Raw genomic sequence first — 22155 nt, 5'->3', positions numbered from 1 at the left:
CCTTCCAATTGGCGGGATGGTCCTTCGGGAGAATTGCCACACAATTTGGACACGCTGCATCCACTGTGCAACGATGCTGGTATCAATGGTCACGTGACCTTTCTCACACCGTAGAGGAGGTTCTGGGCGTTCACGCAGCACAGACTCCAGCCTGGATCTTTGTATTGTAAGGGCAGCACTGGCAGATCAGCTCGTACAGCTACCGCACCACAGATAACATGGCTTGTGAGCCCACACGTCTCAACACGAACTGTTCTGAGCCGGTCATCAGCAGTAGGTCTACGGCCACGCACACCTCTAGCTCGTCTTCCACTCAGGCCACAGCCTAGACGCGCACGGCTCGACTTGTGCTGTCAGAGGGTCACTTGTAAGATGGAATGGCGCGCCGTGGTCTTCAGCGACGAAAACAGATTCTGCCTGCACGCATGTGGTGGTCATTTGGGCGTACGACGTAGACCTGGCGTACGCTGTTTCGTAGAGTGCATTCATGGAAGACACACTGGCCCCATCCCAGGACTTAGGGTATTGGGTGCGATAAGCTAAAACTCTCGCTCACATTTGATATTTCTGGAGGACGCTTTAAAAAGCTCTCGGTATCCGCAGAATGTTATTGACCCGTTCTTTTGTCGTTATTGCAGTAGGAAGGTGATGTGTTGTTCCCACGCGATAATGCACGCCCACTCACTCCTCGAGAAACGCAACGTGCTCATCAAGATGTGCAGCAACTGCTCCGGCCAACCAGATCCCTGTACTTCTCTCCAGTCGAGCATGTGTGGGATATGATGGGACGAGAAGTGGCTAGTGCGACTTGTCAAGCAACATCACTAACGAAACTATGCCAACAGGTCGAGCAGGAGTGGCAGAACGTATGTCAGGACAGTATTCGCCACCTGTAATGACCGACTGAATGCCGGAGACAGCGACTGCATTGCCGCCTCTGCACTGCCGCACGTGGTGGTTACAGCACGTGCTTATACGGGTGTTTCACGAAGGGTCGATGCCTGGTACCTCAGAAGAGCTTGTGCTCTTGATCTGCAAACGTAATCATTTCACGTACTCAGCATGCACTGTTCCAACAATAAATCATGGCAAGGTTGTACTATTTTTACTGGCTCTGTAATTAAGGCGATGAAGGCCAATGATCTCTTCAGTGCAGATGCACACTAAGCTCTAAATCTTATGGGAATCGGCGAGATGCCATGAGTTATGAGGCTAATGAGCAAGGGCACTACCTCAGTAGTGTGTGGCGTAAGTTGAAAATTTGGATCTGACAGAGGGCACGGTTGTAGCTACCACTGCGTCCGGATGGTGTAGTGGTCAGCGCATCTGCCTAGTAGGCAAGAGACCTGGGTTCGATTCCCGATCTGGTACAACTGTCTAACTTGCCGCATTGAAGTAAATCAGTGTCCACTTGCAGCTAATGCCTTTAATTCTTTTGTGTCTGGACTTACAATTTAATCTGGGTGTTTGTTCTTCTTCCGACGTTGTCCGATCGTCGGCCGACGTCGCAGTGGATCGGACTGGGAGAAATGTAGGTGTAGTCTTAGACACTTACATAATGCAATTACTACACCAAGGGGCCTCACAGTATCTAACATTACTATCACGTAATACCACGGATGCTAAAGGATTTCGCAACATGTACTATTACCAATAAGCAATAGAACGGCTGTATATTAAAAGTTGAAACTGAATGTAGGTGGGAAACAGAAGTGTACTTACTGCCAATCGTTCAGCCGCATCCCGCTTTCAACGCCGAAAATGCTGCGGCACGTCTGAGTACTCGCCCTAAAGATAAAAGTTTCAGTTTAGTTTCATTTTATATTAACAAATGATGCTTACTAATTTTTTGATTTATCCTGATAGTATTAGAAATTTCATGCCTTTTCTTAAACTGCAATAACAGTTACACTTAAGAAAAGTTACTAATTCGTTGTTTTTCTTTGTGTTCAAATGAATCTTACAACTGTATTTAAAGCTCTTACCTAAAATGTTTCCATATGTACAGGTGTTTAAAATAAAGTGTCTCATATTTTTACAGTAAGTAACTTCCTATAATGATGTGGCTGGAATTCAGTCCCTTTTGAAATGTGCGCAGTTGAAGATTCGCAGTTCTTGGCCAATATTTTGTATACATATGAGGCAAGATTCACAAGTGATGGCAACTAAATTATTACAATACTCACATTTCAGCAGATACGGATGCTCCAGTTGCAGTGGAGGTGAGACATGAGGATCTCGTCAGCTTCAGAGTCTCGGCAGGAATCGTCGCTGACAAGACATTCGAAGCATACACGATACCAAAGATATTAACATGCGCTACGTATCACCGACTTTTGTGCAATGAGTTACCAGCACCCTTGCAGAAATTGAGCTGCGAAAAGACAACGACTGTGTTTTGTGCACGGCGGACGATCTCCAAATTTTCTACTGATCTAGCGACAGGACCTCACCGCAACGTTTCGTACGTGATGGATTGGTCGAGAAATTCCAGTAGCATAACCTCGCTGTTCATTGGATTTGAACTCACTGTATTTCTGGATATGGGGACATTCAAAGACACTTGTGTATGCCTGATACATCCACAACCTGCAGACGTTACAGGAGCATGTGACAAATGCATGTGACGCATTTACAACGGAGGAAGGTGTATTTGAAAGAGTGCGTGATTTACTGTGAAGAAGAGCCGAATAATGCGACAGAGTACGTGGTAAGCAAGCACGTCCGGCTAGCCGCGCGGTCTAACGCACTGCTTTCCGAGCGGGTAGGCGTAGCGGTCCCCGTCACAAATCCGCTCTGCAGATTAGTGTCGAGATCAGGTGTGCCGGCCAGCCTGTGGCTGGTTTTGAAGGCGGTTTTCCAACTACCTCGGCAAATGCGGGCTGCTTTCCCATATTCCACCTCAGTTACACTATGTCGGCGATTGCTGCACAAACATTGTCTCCATGTACGCCTACACAATAATTACTCTACCACTCAAACAGTTGGGGTTACACTCGTCTGGCATCAGACGTTCCCTGGGGGGTCCACGGGTGGCCGAACTCCACAATGACCCTGGGTTCGGTGTGGGGCGCCGGTGGGGTGGGTGGACTGCTGTGGCCTGTTGTGGAGTTGTCGACCACTGAGGGCTACGGTGGGACGAAACCTCTCCGTCGTTTCTAGGTCCCCGGTTTAAACTCACAATACATAACACGTGGTATGCAATGTGAACTGCCTATAGTGTCTACTTGTACATAACAGATACAGGGTGTTTCAAAAATGACCGGTATATTTGAAACGGAAATAAAAACTAAACGAGCAGCGATAGAAATACACCGTTTGTTGCAATATGCTTGGGACAACAGTACATTTTCAGGCGGACAAACTTTCGAAATTACAGTAGTTACAATTTTCAACAACAGATGGCGCTGCAAGTGATGTGAAAGATATAGAAGTCAACGCAGTCTGTGGGTGCGCCATTCTGTACGTCGTCTTTCTGCTGTAAGCGTGTGCTGTTCACAACGTGCAAGTGTGCTGTAGACAACATGGTTTATTCCTTAGAACAGAGGATTTTTCTGGTGTTGGAATTCCACCGCCTAGAACACAGTGTTGTTGCAACAAGACGAAGTTTTCAACGGAGGTTTAATGTAACCAAAGGACCGAAAAGCGATACAATAAAGGATCTGCTTGAAAAATTTCAACGGACTGGGAACGTGACGGATCAACGTGCTGGAAAGGTAGGGCGACCGCGTACGGCAACCACAGAGGGCAACACGCAGCTAGTGCAGCAGGTGATCCAACAGCGGCCTCGGGTTTCCGTTCGCCGTGTTGCAGCTGCGGTCCAAATGACGCCAACGTCCACGTATCGTCTCATGCGCCAGAGTTTACACCTCTATCCATACAAAATTCAAACGCGGCAACCCCTCAGCGCCGCTACCATTGCTGCACGAGAGACATTCGCTAACGATATAGTGCACAGGATTGATGACGGCGATATGCATGTGGGCAGCATTTGGTTTACTGACGAAGCTTATTTTTACCTGGACGGCTTCGTCAATAAACAGAACTGGCGCGTATGGGGAACCGAAAAGCCCCATGTTGCAGTCCCATCGTCCCTGCATCCTCAAAAAGTACTGGTCTGGGCCGCCATTTCTTCCAAAGAATCATTGGCCCATTTTTCAGATCCGAAACGATTACTGCATCACGCTATCTGGACATTCTTCGTGAATTTGTGGTGGTACAAACTGCCTTAGACGACACTGCGAACACCTCGTGGTTTATGCAAGATGGTGCCCGGCCACATCGCACGGCCGACGTCTTTAATTTCCTGAATGAATATTTCGATGATCGTGTGATTGCTTTGGGCTATCCGAAACATACAGGAGGCGGCGTGGAGCGGCCTCCCTATTCGCCAGACATGAACCCCTGTGACTTCTTTCTGTGGGGACACGTGAAAGACCAGGTGTACCGCCAGAATCCAGAAACAATTGAACAGCTGAAGCAGTACATCTCATCTGCATGTGAAGCCATTCCGCCAGACACGTTGTCAAAGGTTTCGGGTAATTTCATTCAGAGACTACGCCATATTATTGCTACGCGTGGTGGATATGTGGAAAATATCGTACTATAGAGTTTCCCAGACCGCAGCGCCATCTGTTGTTGAAAATTGTAACTACTGTAATTTCGAAAGTTTGTCTGCCTGAAAATGTACTGTTGTCCCAAGCATATTGCAACAAACGGTGTATTTCTATCGCTGCTCGTTTAGTTTTTATTGCCGTTTCAAATATACCGGTCATTTTTGAAACACCCTGTATATGGGAATGAGAGGATGGACTGGATGATATTTTGCCATAAAATGGTTTCCGGACATGTGATTACAGGAACTTTGTTCTAGTTTTCACGAATACTACTTCCTGTAGGAATATGTGACTGTATCTCAAAACTCGGCTCTACCATTCCGTGTGCCGTTGAGCACATCTAAAAGTCGGAGCGAAAAGCAACGACAACAGCTCCAGTTCATCTCACAGTCTTACCGAACTTCATCGTTCCCGAAACATATTAAGGTAAACCCTGCAGGATAACCTCATACCACTGTTCCATAGGCCACAGATCTTGTTCTCATCACTGTGAGTGACTACACATTCAGACTTACGATCGCGCCGTTCTGAACAGAAGTAGAACCACGAGAGCGGAGTTCTATTGCCTCAATATGTACATTTTTATGTAAACGGCACAGCCTTATTTCCATTGTGTGTCGGAGAGCGTTTCTGCACCGATTATCATTTTCTTCCTTTCCTGGTCCATTCGTAACATCAACAGAACGACTGCTGGTAAGTATCAACAGTTCAGTGGCTAAAGGTTGATACGCTCAGATTTATTAAATGAATGTTGTTGGTGCTATTCTTCTTCTACGCTTTGCTTTGTGATATAAACCCACACACGTGTACAAATGCTAAATGTACTGCATAAACAGCACCAATTAAACCATCTCGTAAACACCCCTCTCTTTGCGTATACCTTTGTTTCCTCTAAACCTTACAGAAAATTTTGCATAAGCTATATCATGACTGTAACAACCTGTCTGAAACATGTGACCTTTTACACATGTCCTCACTTTCAGAACCAAATCAATGTCTTATCTTTTCAAGTAACGGTAGCTACATGTTCAATCCTCTGAACATTGCTAACTGTTACTGTCGTAACTTACTAACCACAAATTTGGACACATATAATCATCATTTCCTCCATTAGTTTATTTAATAGTGTTTTACACGTTTTCCTATCTGTGCTACACCAATTCTTGTTTATTTTTCATAAATCTGTGTATCTTTTCTAGTGTTACTATCAACTGGTTGGTTGAAAATCTAAAACGTCCGGTCCGATGCACTGGAAGATCTTAATCCACTTGTCAAACAAGTATAAAATAATGAAAGAAGTAAATAATATTTTACAATCTTCCATTTGTCTGTTGTTCAATCTGTATTTCTTCTCTTTTATCAAACATAAAATAAAAGTAATGCTGTAAGGTTTTCCTTGATTGTGAGTACAGTAAAACTCCGTCCACATATTCCAAACTGAACCCTCCTTTGCCCCACTCACAGCTTGCTGATATTTGGCTGAGAAACATCTGACTCTCAAGTAGATGGTATTCGAACAGTCCGCTCTGCCTAGAGGGTGAAGAGCAGTAGAACTGTTCCCCATAGATATTTCCTCTGCACCACTCCCAAACTACTGACATATTTAACTATATTTAACTGAAAGCATCAACAACACTTTAATGCACCGGAGCTCTGTGACCCGCTTCTATTTCTCGGTTAGGACAAGGAAAAGTACAAAAAATTAGTACGTACTAGTTACCTATTGTTCTCTTTGTCACGTATCTTGTAGCTACTTTAGAGAACAGCTGTGAGAAGTAGCCTGTCAGAAATACCAAAACACAATAACTTGAACAAAAGATGCATTCGCTTCACAGTAAGGTACACTACACATGTGACTACACACTGAGGTGACAAATCTCACGGGATAGCGATATGCGCATATACAGACGGCGGAGGTATCGCACACACAAGGCATAAAAGGGCAGAGCACTGGCGGAGCTGTTATTTGTAGTCAGGTGATTCAAGTGAAAAATGTCCGACGTGATTATTGCCGCACGACGGGAATTAAGAAATGGCTCAAATGGCTCTGAGCGTTATGTGACTTAACTTCTGAGGTCATCAGTCCCCTAGAACTTAGAACTACTTAAACCTAACTAACCTAACGACATCACACACATCCATGCCCGAGGCAGGATTCGAACCTGCGACCGTAGCGGTCGTGCGGTTCCAGACTATAGCGCCTAGAACCGCTCAGTCACTCCGGCCGGTGGGGGAATTAACAGACTTTAAACTGGATGGTAGCTGAAGCAAGAAGCATGGGGAATTCAATTTCGAGAATCGTTAGTCGATTCAAAGTTCTGAAATGCACAGTGTGAAGAGTGTGCCGAGAACAAATTTCAGGCATTACGTCTCACTACCACCCAGTGGCCGGCGGTCTTCTTAACGACCAAGAGCAGCGGCGTTTGTGTAGAGTTTTCAGTGCTAACAAACAAGCAACATTGCGTGATATAACCGCAGAGATCAGTGTGGGACGTATGACGAATATATACATGAGTACACGGCGGTGAAATGGGGGCTCGGAACCGTGTCGGTTGGACGCTAGACGAATGAACATTAGTGGGCTGGTCGGATGAGTCCTGATTTCGGGAGATAATAGCTGATGGTCGGGATCGAGTGTGGTGCAGACCTCACGAAGCCGTGGACCTGAGTAGACAATAAGGCACTCCGCAAGCTGTTGGTGGCTCCATAATGGTGTGGGCTGTGTTTACATGGCCAGGACTGCATCCCCTGGTCCAACTGAATCGATCCTGACGAAATGATTGTGTTCGGCTACTTGGCGAGCATTTGCAGCCATTCATGGACTTCATGTCCCCAAACAACGATGGACTTTTTAGGAATGACAATACGCCATGTTACCAGGCCACAGTTGCTCGCGATTGGTTTGAAGAACCTTCTGGACAATCTGAGCTAAGGATTGACCATCCACAGCCGGCCGGTGTGGCCGTGCGGTTCTAAGCGCTTCAGTTTGGAACCGCGTCACCGCTACGGTCGCAGGTTCGAATCCTGCCTCGGGCATGGATGTGTGTGATGTCCTTAGGTTAGTTAGGTTTAAGTAGTTCTAAGTTCTCGGGGACTGATGACCTCAGGTGTTAAGTCGCATAGTGCTCAGAGCCGTTTGACCATCCACATCGCCCGGCATGAAACCCATCGAACATTTATGACACATAATCGGGAGGTCGTTTCGTGCACAAACTCCTTCACTGGCAACACTTTCGCAATTATGGACAGCTATAGACGCAGCATGGCTCAGTACTTCTGCTCGGAACGTTCATTGACTTATAAAGGCTATACCACGTCCGGTTTCTGCACTACGCCTGACAAAACGACATCCGACACGATACTAGCAAGATAGCCACTATTGGCACTAATGTGCATTTCGTGCAACTGTTTCAACTTCATGCTCGGCCTCATCTTAATGCGGCTGTTAGGCGCGTTGACATGGGGCTGGAGAAGGCACTGATGGCAGACGACATGGGCCACATTTCAGTACTGCCAGTTGAGTCTATCGGTAGATCATGTCTCACTAGGCATGGCCTGCACTTCAATAGGTATGGGAAGCGGGGACTGGCAAAGCTAGTAGGTGACAGTGTAGTGGGTGGTGGTTGGGTCACTCATGGAAAAATTCCTGTAGTAGTTTGTGTTAGAGCTGCAATTTTTTTAGATTTAAGCCAGCTGATAGGTAGACCTGCTTAAAGGAAGTCCCTCAAACTAAGGGCTCACCTTCAGAGGACGTCATGTTTCAAAGTAGAGAAGAAATTGGCGTGTTTCATCAAAATATAAGAGGTATTGGAGATAAAATTAATGAACAGCTTATACACTCCTGGAAATTGAAATAAGAACACCGTGAATTCATTGTCCCAGGAAGGGGAAACTTTATTGACACATTCCTGGGGTCAGATACATCACATGATCACACTGACAGAACCACAGGCACATAGACACAGGCAACAGAGCATGCACAATGTCGGCACTAGTACAGTGTATATCCACCTTTCGCAGCAATGCAGGCTGCTATTCTCCCATGAGACGATCGTAGAGATGCTGGATGTAGTCCTGTGGAACGGCTTGCCATGCCATTTCCACCTGGCGCCTCAGTTGGACCAGCGTTCGTGCTGGACGTGCAGACTGCGTGAGACGACGCTTCATCCAGTCCCAAACATGCTCAATGGGGGACAGATCCGGAGATCTTGCTGGCCAGGGTAGTTGACTTACACCTTCTAGAGCACGTTGGGTGGCACGGGATACATGCGGACGTGCATTGTCCTGTTGGAACAGCAAGTTCCCTTGCCGGTCTAGGAATGGTAGAACGATGGGTTCGATGACGGTTTGGATGTACCGTGCACTATTCAGTGTCCCCTCGACGATCACCAGTGTACGGCCAGTGTAGGAGATCGCTCCCCACACCATTATGCCGGGTGTTGGCCCTGTGTGCCTCGGTCGTATGCAGTCCTGATTGTGGCGCTCACCTGCACGGCGCCAAACACGCATACGACCATCATTGGCACCAAGGCAGAAGCGACTCTCATCGCTGAAGACGACACGTCTCCATTCGTCCCTCCATTCACGCCTGTCGCGACACCACTGGAGGCGGGCTGCACGATGTTGGGGCGTGAGCGGAAGACGGCGTAACGGTGTGCGGGACCGTAGCCCAGCTTCATGGAGACGGTTGCGAATGGTCCTCGCCGATACCCCAGGAGCAACAGTGTCCCTAATTTGCTGGGAAGTGGCGGTGCGGTCCCCTACGGCACTGCGTAGGATCCTACGGTCTTGGCGTGCATCCGTGCGTCGCTGCGGTCCGGTCCCAGGTCGACGGGCACGTGCACCTTCCGCCGACCACTGGCGACAACATCGATGTACTGTGGAGACCTCACGCCCCACGTGTTGAGCAATTCGGCGGTACGTCCACCCGGCCTCCCGCATGCCCACTATACGCCCTCGCTCAAAGTCCGTCAACTGCACATACGGTTCACGTCCACGCTGTCGCGGCATGCTACCAGTGTTAAAGACTGCGATGGAGCTCCGTATGCCACGGCAAACTGGCTGACACTGACGGCGGCGGTGCACAAATGCTGCCGGCCGCTGGTGGCCGAGCGGTTCTGGCGCTACAGTCTGGAACCGCGCGACCGCTACGGTCGCAGGTTCGAATCCTGCCTCGGGCATGGATGTGTGTGTTGTCCTTAGGTTAGTTAGGTTTAAGTAGTTCTGAGTTCTAGGGGACTTATGACCTCAGCAGTTGAGTCCCATAGTGCTCAGAGCCATTTTGCACAAATGCTGCGCAGCTAGCGCCATTCGACGGCCAACACCGCGGTTCCTGGTGTGTCCGCTGTGCCGTGCGTGTGATCATTGCTTGTACAGCCCTCTCGCAGTGTCCGGAGCAAGTATGGTGGGTCTGACACACCGGTGTCAATGTGTTCTTTTTTCCATTTCCAGGAGTGTAGATGTTGTCTCTGAAATTATTGGTATATCGGGGCACCACGTAAATAATTTGACAATTCAGAGTCTTCCTTTACCAGGATATAGATTAGCTGGCTGTTTTTCAAGGAGTTCATTACGGGGTGGGAGAGTGGCCATGTACGTAAAAAACAGTATTCCATTTGAGTCCATAGAAGTATCGCGGCACTGCACTAAACAGATATTTGAATGTTGTGTTATTCAATATATATTTTGTATATGATGGTGCAAGAAAAATAATGTTGGTATGTTTCCTAAATTCATACGATCTGATTCAACTGTGTTTTATCCAACTAGGGTGCAGGGGAACAGTGGCACAGCCATAGACAATATTTTTATTCATTCTTCATTACTAGATGGGCATTCAGTTAGTAAAAGGCTGAATGGCCTTTCAGACAGTGATGCACAAATTTTAACACTAAAAGGCTTTTGTACTCAAACGAATGTGGCATATAATTACAAAGTGTGTAGGAAAGTTAATCCAACAGCAACAGAGAGTTTTTTAAACCTCGTCAAAGAAGAAGAGTGGCAGGATGTTTATAGTACCGATAACATAGATGACAAATATAATGCATTCCTTAACACATTTCTCATGCCCTTTGAGAGTTGCTTTCCATTAGAACGTACTAAACGGGGTACTAGCAGTAAAAGGCAGCCAGGGTGGCTGACTAGTGGGATAAGGATATCATGTAGAACAAAGCGGGAATAGTATAAAAATGTTAGACGCAGTCACGATCAAGCTACAGTATCCCATTACAAACATTATTGTAAGTTGCTTAAAAATGATATTAGGAAGGAAAAGAGTATTAAAATGTTAGACGCAGTCCCGGTCATGCTACAGTAGCCCATTACAAGCAATATTGTAAGGTGCTTAAAAATGTTATTAGGAAGGAAAAGAGTATAAAAATGTTAGACGCAGTCACGATCAAGCTACAGTAGCCCATTACAAAAAATATTGTAATTTGGTTAGAAATGTTATTAGGAATGCAAAGAGTAAGTGGTATGCAAATAGAATAGCCAATTCACAAGATAACATTAAAACCATATGGTCAGTTGTGAAGGAAGTGTCTGGTCAGCAGCACAATGTTGACGATGTAAAGCCAGTTCGTAGTAAAAATATTTTTGTTACTAATAAATCAGATATATATGCAGTAATTAACAATCATTTTCTGAACGTTGCTGGTGAATTAAGTAAAAATTTAGTTCCTACAGGGAATCATGTTACTCTCTTTGCATATGCCTTTCCGATATTGATATCTGAAATACTCCTCTGTGATACAGACAAGTGGAAGATTCAGTCAATAATTAAATCACTGAAGACTAAGGATTCTCATGGATATAATGAAGGGCATCGCAGAGTATTAAAGTACTGCACTGCACATGTTAGCCCTGTATTTAGGAATATTTGTAATTTTTCCTTTATGAATGGTCAGTTTCCTGAACGATTAAAGTACTCAGTGTGGTGTCACCGCCAGACACCACACTTGCTAGGTGGTAGCCTTTAAATCGGCCACGGTCCATTAGTATACGCCGGACCCGCGTGTCGCCACTGTCAGTAATTGCAGACCGAGCGCCACCACACGGCAGGTCTAGAGAGACGTCCTCGCACTCGACCCAGTTGTACAGCCGACTTTTCAAGGAAAGGTTCACTGACAAATACGCTCTCATTTGCCGAGACGATAGTTAGCATAGCCTTCAGCTACATTTGCTACGACCTAGCAAGGCGCCGTATTCAACTGATATTGAGATTCTATTAATGTATCATCAGGAGCGATGTTCTACAAATGTGGATTAAAGTTAAGTATTCCATAAGCTACGTACTTTTCTTTATAGCATTCATTACGTATCCTGTTTCAGACCTCACGCCAGCCTGCGTGAGTTTAAGCGCGTGCCTTTCGGCTTCCTCTCATTGTGTCTAGGCTGTCTTGTCTAGACACAACACTCAGTAGCAAAGCCGCTTTATAAAAAGGGAGAAATGGACAATGTAGACAATTTTAGACCTATTTATATGCAATCAGTTTTTGCTAAAGTTATTGAAAAGACTGTGTGTACAAGGATAATTGATCATTTTATATTAAACGATTTGCTATCCAATGTGCAATTCGGCTTTAGCAATCATCGCTCAAAATGTTTACGATAATTGACTCATTTAGTGAGTTATTACGTGGGTATGAAATTCGTGGTTAGCAAAATTTTATTTCGGAAGACTTTCAAGTTTACCATGAATGTATTCAGGAATTATTTAGATAACTTTTGTCATTTTTAAATATACGTAATGTAGAGATAACGTATTGTCAGAACTGTTTAGTGCATCGATAAAGCTTCCTGTATCGTACTTGTGTTCATCTTACTGTTAACGGTGGTACCTAAAACAGGCAAGAAGTTTTCACTCAAATATAACTGAAATTCTTTAACTGTGTTTTTTCTGAGGTTCCCCTACGCTCTGTCAAGAAGAATTTTACTTCATTTCCATTCCAATTTATCTTTAGATTCAAGTAGGTTTTTTGTTTACTTGAGCACAAACTTACATATTTCAGCTTGATGGCTGACGGCTTACCGAGTATGAAATTTCAGAACACGCATTACTCAATCGCGTGATTAGTTTCTTAAAACTTTATGCATGCGTTGCACTTAGCTTCATTTATTCAGTAGGCATTTGTTTAGCAGCGCATTGCACTGAATCTGGATTGGTTTGAGATCTACATGCTGCTTACTGATTTGCTACACGCACTATGGCAGAGCAGAGGAAAGCAGATCTTACGTTGTGCAGGCAGGCTTACAATTTTGTGGCCTTGATTAACAATTCTTAGATATGTTTAGGGAACAGTGATTATTGATCATTTTCTATACGATTCCGAAACTGTGTCCGTAACTACGTGTAGACAGGTAAGAGGTTGTGGAGAGTTAGTTTTAGTATACGAATTTAATGTATTACGTTAGTGTAATGGTAATCATCAATAGGTTTTCGTGAGAACAAGCAGCTACCAAGCTACACCCACAGATGCTAGGTCATATTCCATCATACATTTAGAGGATCTAATTTAAATAAACGTTACATCTTACATACATCAACAAAAGCAAAACGAGGGTAATGGAATGTAGTCTAATTAAGTCGGGTGATGCTGAGGAAATTTGATGAGGAAATGAGAAACTTGAAGTAGTAAAGGAGCCTTGCTATTTGGGGAGCTAAGTAACTGATGATGGACGAAGTAGAGAGGTTATAAAATGTAGAATGGCAATGCCAAGGAAAGCGTTTCTGAAGAAGAGAAATTTGTTAACATCGAGTATAGATTTAAGCGTCAGGAAGTCGTTTCTGAAAGTATTTGTATGGAGTGTAGCCATGTATGGAAGTGAAACATGGACGATAAATAGTTTGGACAAGAGGAGAATAGAAGCTTTCTAAATGTTGTGCTACAGAAGAATGCCGCAGATTAGATGAGTAGATCACATAACTAATGAGGAGGTATTGAATAGGATTGGGGAGAATAGAAGTTTGTGGCACAACTTGACTAGAAGAAGGGATCGGTTGGTAGGACCTGTTCTGAGCCATCAATGGATCACAAATTTAGTATTGGAGGGCAGCGTGGAGAGTAAAAATTGTAGAGGGAGACCAAGAGATGAATACACTAAGCAGATTCAGAACGATGTAGGTTGCAGTAAGTACTGGGAGATAAAGAAACTTGCACAAGATAGAGTAGCATGGAGAGCTGCATCAAACCAGTCTCAGGACTGAAGACCACAACAACGACAACATCTTACATTCACAAGAGTTGCATTACCACCTTGGATTTTAGAATGTTGCAATTCAGATGATTCCACAGAAGTTACAGTATAAAAATGACACTATTATCATAATTAGATCATCACATATACGCGGAACACATGAGGCAATACTAACCTTACGACTTATCTTAGAAGAAAGATTAAGGAAAGGCAAACCTACGTTTCTAGCATTTGTAGACTTAGAGAAAGCTTTTGACAATGTTAACTGGAATACTCTCTTTCAAATTCTGAAGGTGGCAGGGGTAAAATACAGGGAGCGAAAGACTATTTACAATTTGTACAGAAACCAGATGGCTGTTACAAGAGCCAGGTGCATGAAAGGGAAGCAGTGGTTGGGAAAGGAGTGAGACAGGGTTGTAGCCTCTGCCCGATGTTATTCAATCTGTATATTGAGCAAGCAGTAAAGGAAACAAAAGAAATATTCGGAGTAGGTATTAAAATTCAAGGAGAAGAAGTAAAAACTTTGAGGTTCGCCGATGACATTGCAATTCTGTCAGAGACAGCAAAGGACTTGGAAGAGCAGTTGAACGGATTGGACAGTGTCTTGAAAGGGGAATATAAGATGAACATCAACAAAATCACAACGATGATAATGGAATGTAGTCAAATTAAATCGGGTGATGCTGAGGAAATTAGATTAGGAAATGAGTCACTTAAAGTAGTAAAGGAGTTTTACTATTTAGGGAGTAAAATAACTGATGATGGTGGAATTAGAGAGGATATAAAATGTAGACTGGCAATGGCAAGGAAATCGTTTCTGAAGAAGAGAAATTTGTTAACATCGAGTATAGATTTAAGTGTCAGGAAGTCGTTTCTGAAAGTATTAGTATGGAGTGTAGCCATGTATGGAAGTGAAACATGGACGATAACTAGTGTGGACAAGAAGAGAATAGAAGCTTTCGAAATGTGGTGCTACAGAAGAATGCTGAAGATAAGGTGGGTAGATCACGTAACTAATGAGAGGTATTGAATAGGATTGGGGAGAAGAGAAGTTTGTGGCACAACTTGACTAGAAGAAGGAATCGGTTAGTAGGACATGTTTTGAGGCACCAAGGGATCAGAAATTTAGCATCGGGGGGCAGCGTCGATGGTAAAAATCGTAGAGGGAGACCAAGAGATTAATACACTAAGCAGATTCAGAAGGATGTAGGTTGCAGTAGGGACTGGCAGATGAAGAAGCTTGCACAGGATAGAATAGCAGGGAGAGCTGCATCAAACCAGTCTCAGGACTGAAGACCACAACAACAACAAAATATACGCGGAAGCATAAAATTAGAACGTGACAGATACAAAGCTTAATCGCCGTATTAACGACAGACGTTGTAAGGTTACCCTTGGCAGCAAGGCAAATGCTGGAACTGGTAATAGCTTCCCAAATATTCCTATTTGGGATCCTCTTGGTCCCACTGGCCGATGCAAGGTGTATGACTACGAACAGTTTGCTACACTGTTCGCAGCAGAAAGTGAAAGCTATAAGAAATATAGTGCCTGACAAGAAAGTGAAGCACCTAGAAGACATGGTTGGATGTCAAGGTAAATTCGTCCACGTACGTACAATCGGCAGGTACGAAATGATTAGACTTGCAGTGCCTACATCCCCATGAACCATCGACCTTGCCGTTGGTGGGGAGGCTTGCGTGCCTCAGCGATACAGATGGCCGTACCGTAGGTGCAACCACAGCGGAGGGGTATCTGTTGAGAGGCCAGACAAACGTGTGGTTCCTGAAGAGGGGCAGCAACCTTTTCAGTAGTAGCAGGGGCAAAAGTCTGGATAATTGACTGACCTGGCTTTGCAACATTAACCAAAACGGCCTTGCTGTGCTTGTCCTGCGAACGGCTGAAAGCAAGGGGATACTACGGCCGTAGTTTTTCCCGAGGGCATGCAGCTTTACTGTATGGATAAATGATGATGGCGTCCTCTTGGGAAAAATATTCCGGAGGTAAAATAGTCCCCCATTCCGATCTCCGGGCGGGGACTACACAAGAGGACGTCGTTATCAGGAAAAAGAAAACTGGCTTTCTACAGATCGGAGCGTGGAATGTCAGATCCCTTAACAGGGCAGGTAAATTAGAAAATTTTAGAAAGGGAATGGATAGGTTAAAGTTAGATATAGTGGGAATTAGTGAAGTTCGGTGGCAGGAAGAACAAGAATTTTGGTCAGATGAATACACGGTTATAAACACAAAATCAAATAGGGGTAATGCAGGAGTAGGTTTAATAATGAATAAAAAAATAGGAGTGCGGGTAAGCTACTATAAACAGCATAGTGAACGCATTATTGTGGCCAAGATAGACACAAAGCCCATGCCTACTACAGTAGTACAAGTTTATATGCCAACTAGCTCTGCAGATGATGAAGAAATTGATGAAATGTATGACGAGATAAAAGAAATTATTCAGGTAGTGAAGGGAGATGAAAATTTAATAGTCATGGGTGACTGTAATTCGTCAGTAGGAAAAGGGAGAGAAGGAAACATAGTAGGTGAATATGGATTGGGGCTAAGAAATGAAAGAGGAAGCCGCCTGGTAGAGTTTTGCACAGAGCATAACTTAATCATAGCTAACACTTGGTTCAAGAATCATAAAAGAAGGTTGTATACCTGGAAGAATCCTGGAGATACTAGAAGGTATCAGATAGATTATATAATGGTAAGACAGAGATTTAGGAACCAGGTTTTAAATTGTAAGACATTTCCAGGGGCAGATGTGGACTCTGACCACAATCTATTGGTTATGAACTGTAGATTAAAACTGAAGAAACTGCAAAAAGGTGGGAATTTAAGAAGGTGGGACCTGGATAAACTGAAAGAACCAGTGATTGTACAGAGTTTCAGGGAGAGCATAAGGGAACAATTGACAGGAATGGGGGAAAGAAGTACAGTATAAGAAGAATTGGTAGCTCTGAGGGATGAAGTAGTGAAGGCAGCAGAATATCAAGTAGGTAAAAAGACGAGTGCTAGTAGAACCCCTTGGGTAACAGAAGAAATATTGAATTTAATTGGCGAAAGGAGAAAATATAAAAATGCAGTAAATGAAGCAGGCAAAAAGAAATACAGACGTCTCAAAAATGAGGTCGTCAGGAAGTGCAAAATGGCTAAAGCATGGATGGCTAGAGGACAAATGTAGGGATGTAGAGGCTTATCTCACTAGGAGTAAGATAGATACTGCCTACAGAAAAATTAAAGAGACCTTGGAGAAAAGAGAACCACTTGTATGAATATCAAGAGCTCAGATGGAAACCCAGTTCTAAGCAAAGAAGGGAAAGCAGAAAGGTGGAAGGAGTATATAGATACAAGGGCGATGTACTTGAGGACAATATTATGGAAATGGAAGAGGATGTAGATGAAGATGAAATGGAAGATACGATACTGCTTGAAGAGTTTGACAGAGCACTGAATGACCTTAGACGAAGCAAGGCCCCGGGAGTAGACTACATTCCATTAGAACTACTGATGGCCATGGGAGAACCAGTCCTGACAAAATTCTACCATCTTGTGAGCAAGATGTATGAGACAGGCGAAATACCCACAAATTTCAAGAAGAATATAATAATTCCAAACCCAAAGAAAGCAGGTGTTTACAGATGTGAAAATTACCGAACTATCAGTTTAATAAGTCACAGCTGCAAAATACTTACGCGAATTCATTACAGACGAATGGAAAAACTAGTAGAAGCCGACGTCGGGGAAGTTCAGTTTGGATTCCGTAGAAATATGGGGACACGTGAGGCACTACTGACCTTACGACTTATCGTAGAAGAAAGATTAAGAAAAGGTAAACCTAAGTTTCTTGCATTTGTAGACTTAGAGAAAGCTTTTGACAATGTTGACTGGAATACTCTCTTTCACATTCTAAACGTGGCAGGGATAAAATACAGGGAGCGAAAGGCTATTTACAATTTGTACAGAAACCAGATGGCAGTTATAAGAGTCGAGGGGCATGAAAGGGAAGCAGTGGTTGGGAAAGGAGTGAGACAGGGTTGTAGCCTCTGCCCGATGTTATTCAATCTGTATATTGAGCAAGCAGTAAAGGAAACAAAAGAAAAATTCGGAGTAGGTATTAAAATCCATTGAGAAGAAATAAAAACGTTGAGGTTCGCCGATGACATTGTAATTCTGTCAGAGACAGCAAAGGACTTGGAAGAGCAGTTGAACGGATTGGACAGTGTCTTGAAAGGGGGATATAAGATGAACATCAACAAAATCAAAACGAGGGTAATGGAATGTAGTCGATTTAAGTCTGGTGATGCTGAGGGAATTAGATTGGGAAAAGAGACAGTTACAGAAGTAAGGGAGATTTCTATTTGGGGAGCAATATAACTGATGATGGTGGAAGTAGAGAAGATGTAAAATGTAGACTGGCAATGGCAAGGAAAGCGTTTCTGAAGAAGAGAAATTTGTTAACATTGAGTATAGTTTTAAGTGTTAGGAAGTCGTTTCTGAAAGTATTAGTATGGAGTGTAGCCATGTATGGAAATGAAACATGGACGATAACTAGTTTGGACAAGAAGAGAATAGAAGCTTTCGAAATGTGGTGCTACAGATGAATGCTGAAGATTAGATGGGTAGATCACATAACTAATGATGAAGTATTGAATGGAATTGGGGAGAAGAGGAGTATGTGGCACACTTGACTAGAAGAAGGGACCGGTTAGTAGGACATGTTCTGACGCATCAAGGGATCACAAATTTAGCATTGGAGGGCAGCGTGGAGGGTAAAAACCGTAGAGGGAGACCAAGAGATAAATACACTAAGCAGATTCAGAAAGATGTGGGTTGCAGTAAGTACTGGGAGATGAAGAATCTTGCACAGGATAAGGTAGCATGGAGAGCTGCATCAAACCAGTCTCTGGACTGAAGACCACAACAAAAACAACGACAGGTAGAACCTCCGTCAGCCAGCATGGTCTGTGTTGTTGCCAGGTCTTGTAAGTGTGTAAGAGACGAGTAAAGCGAGGACATCGAGGTGTTCCATACTCGTATGAGACAGTAGCTGACAGTGTTTGAAAGGGGCCTCTGTGTGGGTCTTTATTTTGTCGGCTAATCGTACCGGGCAACATCGAGATATGTGGGCCTTTTTTATGTGACAGTAGCCTAATGCTGGCCAGTATGGGAATGTCAGGGTATACGTACGCGTTGTCAAGGTTCCGGTCCACCACATTTCATCACCACATGAGAAGATCGCTGTACTGGTGCACCAAGCTCATCGTAACCTCTTCCTATCTATGACTGCCATCCGTGAACAAGTAATGGGCTGCGTGCAACATTCTTGTGCCGTACCGCACCATTGGTCAGAGACTAGCAGCAGAGAAAATGGAGACTCACCCTCCTATGGACAGGCTACCGTGTACATCGCAAAAACCAACGGCTGCGTATGGGGTGGTGCCGTGACAGCAGAGCTGGACTGCTGATGAACGGCTTCGCATTGTGTTCAGGGATGAATCACGTTTGTTCACCACCCCTGATAAACGTTTTCAGCGACTATGGCGATGACCTGGTGAGAGGTCCCATTTTTCCAGTGTTCTGGAGACGCACAGCGGTGTTACTCCTGCCGTCGTGGTATGGTCAGGTATGACTTCGGGTCACGGGTAATAGTGACTGAGGGAACTGTGATGGCTGGGTGCTGCGTCACGGGTATCCTTGGTCTTCATGCACTACTTCTCATCATGGTGCCATTTTTCAAGAAAACAATGCTCCTTCACACATGGCATGTGTCTCTATGGACTGGTTGTATTGTGTAAATTTGTCGTAAGTTCCTGTGGGACCAAACAGCTGAGGTTATCGGTCCCTAGGCTTACACACCACTTAATCTAACTTAAACCAACTTACTCAGAGGACAACACACACAACCATGCCCGAGGGAAGACTCGAACCTCCGACGAGGTGATCAGTGGAAACCGTGGCAACGCGCCCGAGACCGCACTGTTACGCTGCGCGGCGTTGTACTGTGTTGAAGTACTCCCATGGCCAGAAAGTGCCCAGATCTGTACCCCGTAGAACTTCTGTGGGACCAATTCGGACGTCAACTCGTCTCAGTACCAGTGTCCGGGATATCAAGGAAGAGTTACAGCAGTTCTGAGCCAGGTTGTTGAAGGAGAGGATACAGTGGCATCACAAACGAAGCGATGAGGGGTGGGGGATGGGGGTCAGCGTGGAACGTCATAATGGTAAGCGTGGTAAGTGGGTTCGTATCGCTAAGCTCTTTGTAAATACGACTCGATTTCTGATATAAAATCACATACACGTTCAACCCATGAAGTTCCATTTCGTTTGTTCCCATTCTATGTGCTTCACTTTTTTTTTGTGACGCAGTGTATATGTAGTTCCTTTCCAATGAAACAGGACGAAAAAGAGAGAAAAATTTTGCTAGAAATACTAAGTGGCCTGGCAGAACAAGTTAATCAAACAGGAATTGATACAGATCTTACCAGTAAAAGTTCCAGTCATCTTCTGGTTCAACCGCTCTCCAGCCGCGTTTCTGGAAGTTGACGTCCAGCACAAGTTTTTCCAGGTCATTGCAGTAGTGGACTTTCATGTTGCCTGTGAATGCAAAGGAAAGCATAAGTGGAAGGAACAGAGATACAAAACTCTTACAAGAATATACTCTGATAGAAAGAGCAGTAGCAGCACCGAAAAATAATTAAGGTGGAGTCACGAAATCTGGGAACATGGTTCAAATGGCTCTGAGCGCTATGGGACTCAACTGGTGTGGTCATCAGTCCCCTAGAACTTAGAACTACTTAAACCTAACTAACCTAAGGGCATTACACACATCCATGCCCGAGGCAGGATTCGAATCTGCGACCGTAGCAAGCGCACGGTTCCGGACTGCGCGAATCTGGGAATACATTTGTCTAGGTAACATAGATACTACAAACATGGGTCCGGAAATGCATACATTCTGCGATAAATGCATGTTGCAAGAGTTGTTAGCCGCCCGCTGTGGCCAAGAGGTTCTAGGCGCTTCAGTTTGGAACCGCGCTGCTTCTGCGGTGGTAGGTTCGAATCCTGCCTCGGGCATGTGTGATGTCCTTAGGTTAGGTTAGGTTTAAGTAGTTCTAAGTCTAGGGGACTGATGACCTCAGATGTTAAGTCCCATAGTGCTTACAGCCATTTGAACTGAACAGGAGGTGTTCAATGTGGCGTCGATTCATGAAGGCTCTCCCGCCTGCCCTCCGGCGTAAGGAAGTACACCCGATTGTTATTGTGTCTACTGGCACGCACTGAAAACCCGACCATGTCGTGTCCACACATTGTTGATTGGCGTGGCGTAGACCAGTTACTTCAAGTGTTCCCCTAACCAAAATCCTTGGGGGAGGGGGGGGGGGGCGTTGAAGTCTGGGGAATGAGCAGGCCAAGGAATGCGGCTGCCCCCTCCCCGCCCCCCCTCCCTACGACCCCTGTCGTGAAACTTTTGCGTCAGCTGTTCGCGCACACTGTGACGTAAGTGTGTTGGTGCGTCATCATGCATGAACCACATTTGTAACCGTTGCTGTTGTAGCACAGTCTCCAACAAGGTAGGTAACACATTATTGAGAGAGTCAAGATACTGCGCCCCAGTTAACCTTTGTGGTGGCACTTATGGTCCTATTAATCTATCGCCAAGTACACTTGCCCATATGTTGATTGAGAATCGGTGTTGATTCCCTCTTTCCTGAATTGCTTGGGGATTTACATCTGCCCATAAATGCTGGTTAAGGAAATTCAAAGCACCTATCTCATTGGTAAACAAAATCTCGCATCTGAACAGTGGATTTGCGGCACACTTCTGTAACAGTCATTGACAGACCCGCCGTCTGCCATGATGTGGCCTTAGAGGCTGAACGGGCTGAATATGATGTGGATACAGCAATTGTTCATGAGGTAGCCCCAGATCAGAGACTGCGACGCGCCTGCTACTGCTGCTGCTGCTAATTACCGAACACTGGTCCCCAGGGGTTTCACACTCCGAACGTAGCACACGATCCACCACGTCAAGTGTGAGGTCTATGCGGAGCCTTACGAGGTACAAGGGAGCCTGTGTCCCTCAGACGCCGGAAAAGTCTTCCGAACAGCTAAGAAGCCACTGCGCTTTGGATGTTTTCCATCATAGAGGGCACGGGTTCGCAGGCTAAGTCTATTTGCTAAACCATAGCGAATAACATATCCGCCATTTCACATGTCGACTAGTAGGCTTTCATTGCTAACAAGTGGTGGCAGAGAGAAAATTCGAATATACAACACTATTTCCAAATAAAAACAGCGCAATAACAGTACACACAGTACACAACAGTAAATCCGCGTT

General features: G+C 44.7%; 1 protein-coding gene across 1 annotated transcript in view; it reads right to left on the bottom strand.

Annotated features, from left to right (window-relative positions):
• Positions 1-20406, bottom strand: part of LOC126260270 (polyglutamylase complex subunit TTLL1-like) — a 73043-nt gene extending 52637 nt beyond the window's left edge. Inside the window, exons 1-2 of the mRNA XM_049957596.1 lie at positions 20300-20406; positions 1723-1788 (exon numbers count right to left, since the gene is read on the bottom strand). Coding sequence (XP_049813553.1) covers positions 1723-1788; positions 20300-20406 — 173 coding nt within the window. The remainder of the gene's footprint in view (positions 1-1722; positions 1789-20299) is intronic.
• Positions 20407-22155: the final 1749 nt, after the last annotated feature.

The sequence above is a fragment of the Schistocerca nitens genome, chromosome 5 (assembly GCF_023898315.1).
Source record: "Schistocerca nitens isolate TAMUIC-IGC-003100 chromosome 5, iqSchNite1.1, whole genome shotgun sequence".
Lineage (NCBI taxonomy): Eukaryota > Metazoa > Arthropoda > Insecta > Orthoptera > Acrididae > Schistocerca > Schistocerca nitens.
Note: the sequence above shows the minus strand (reverse complement) of the source record. Positions and strands in the feature narration are given on the sequence as shown.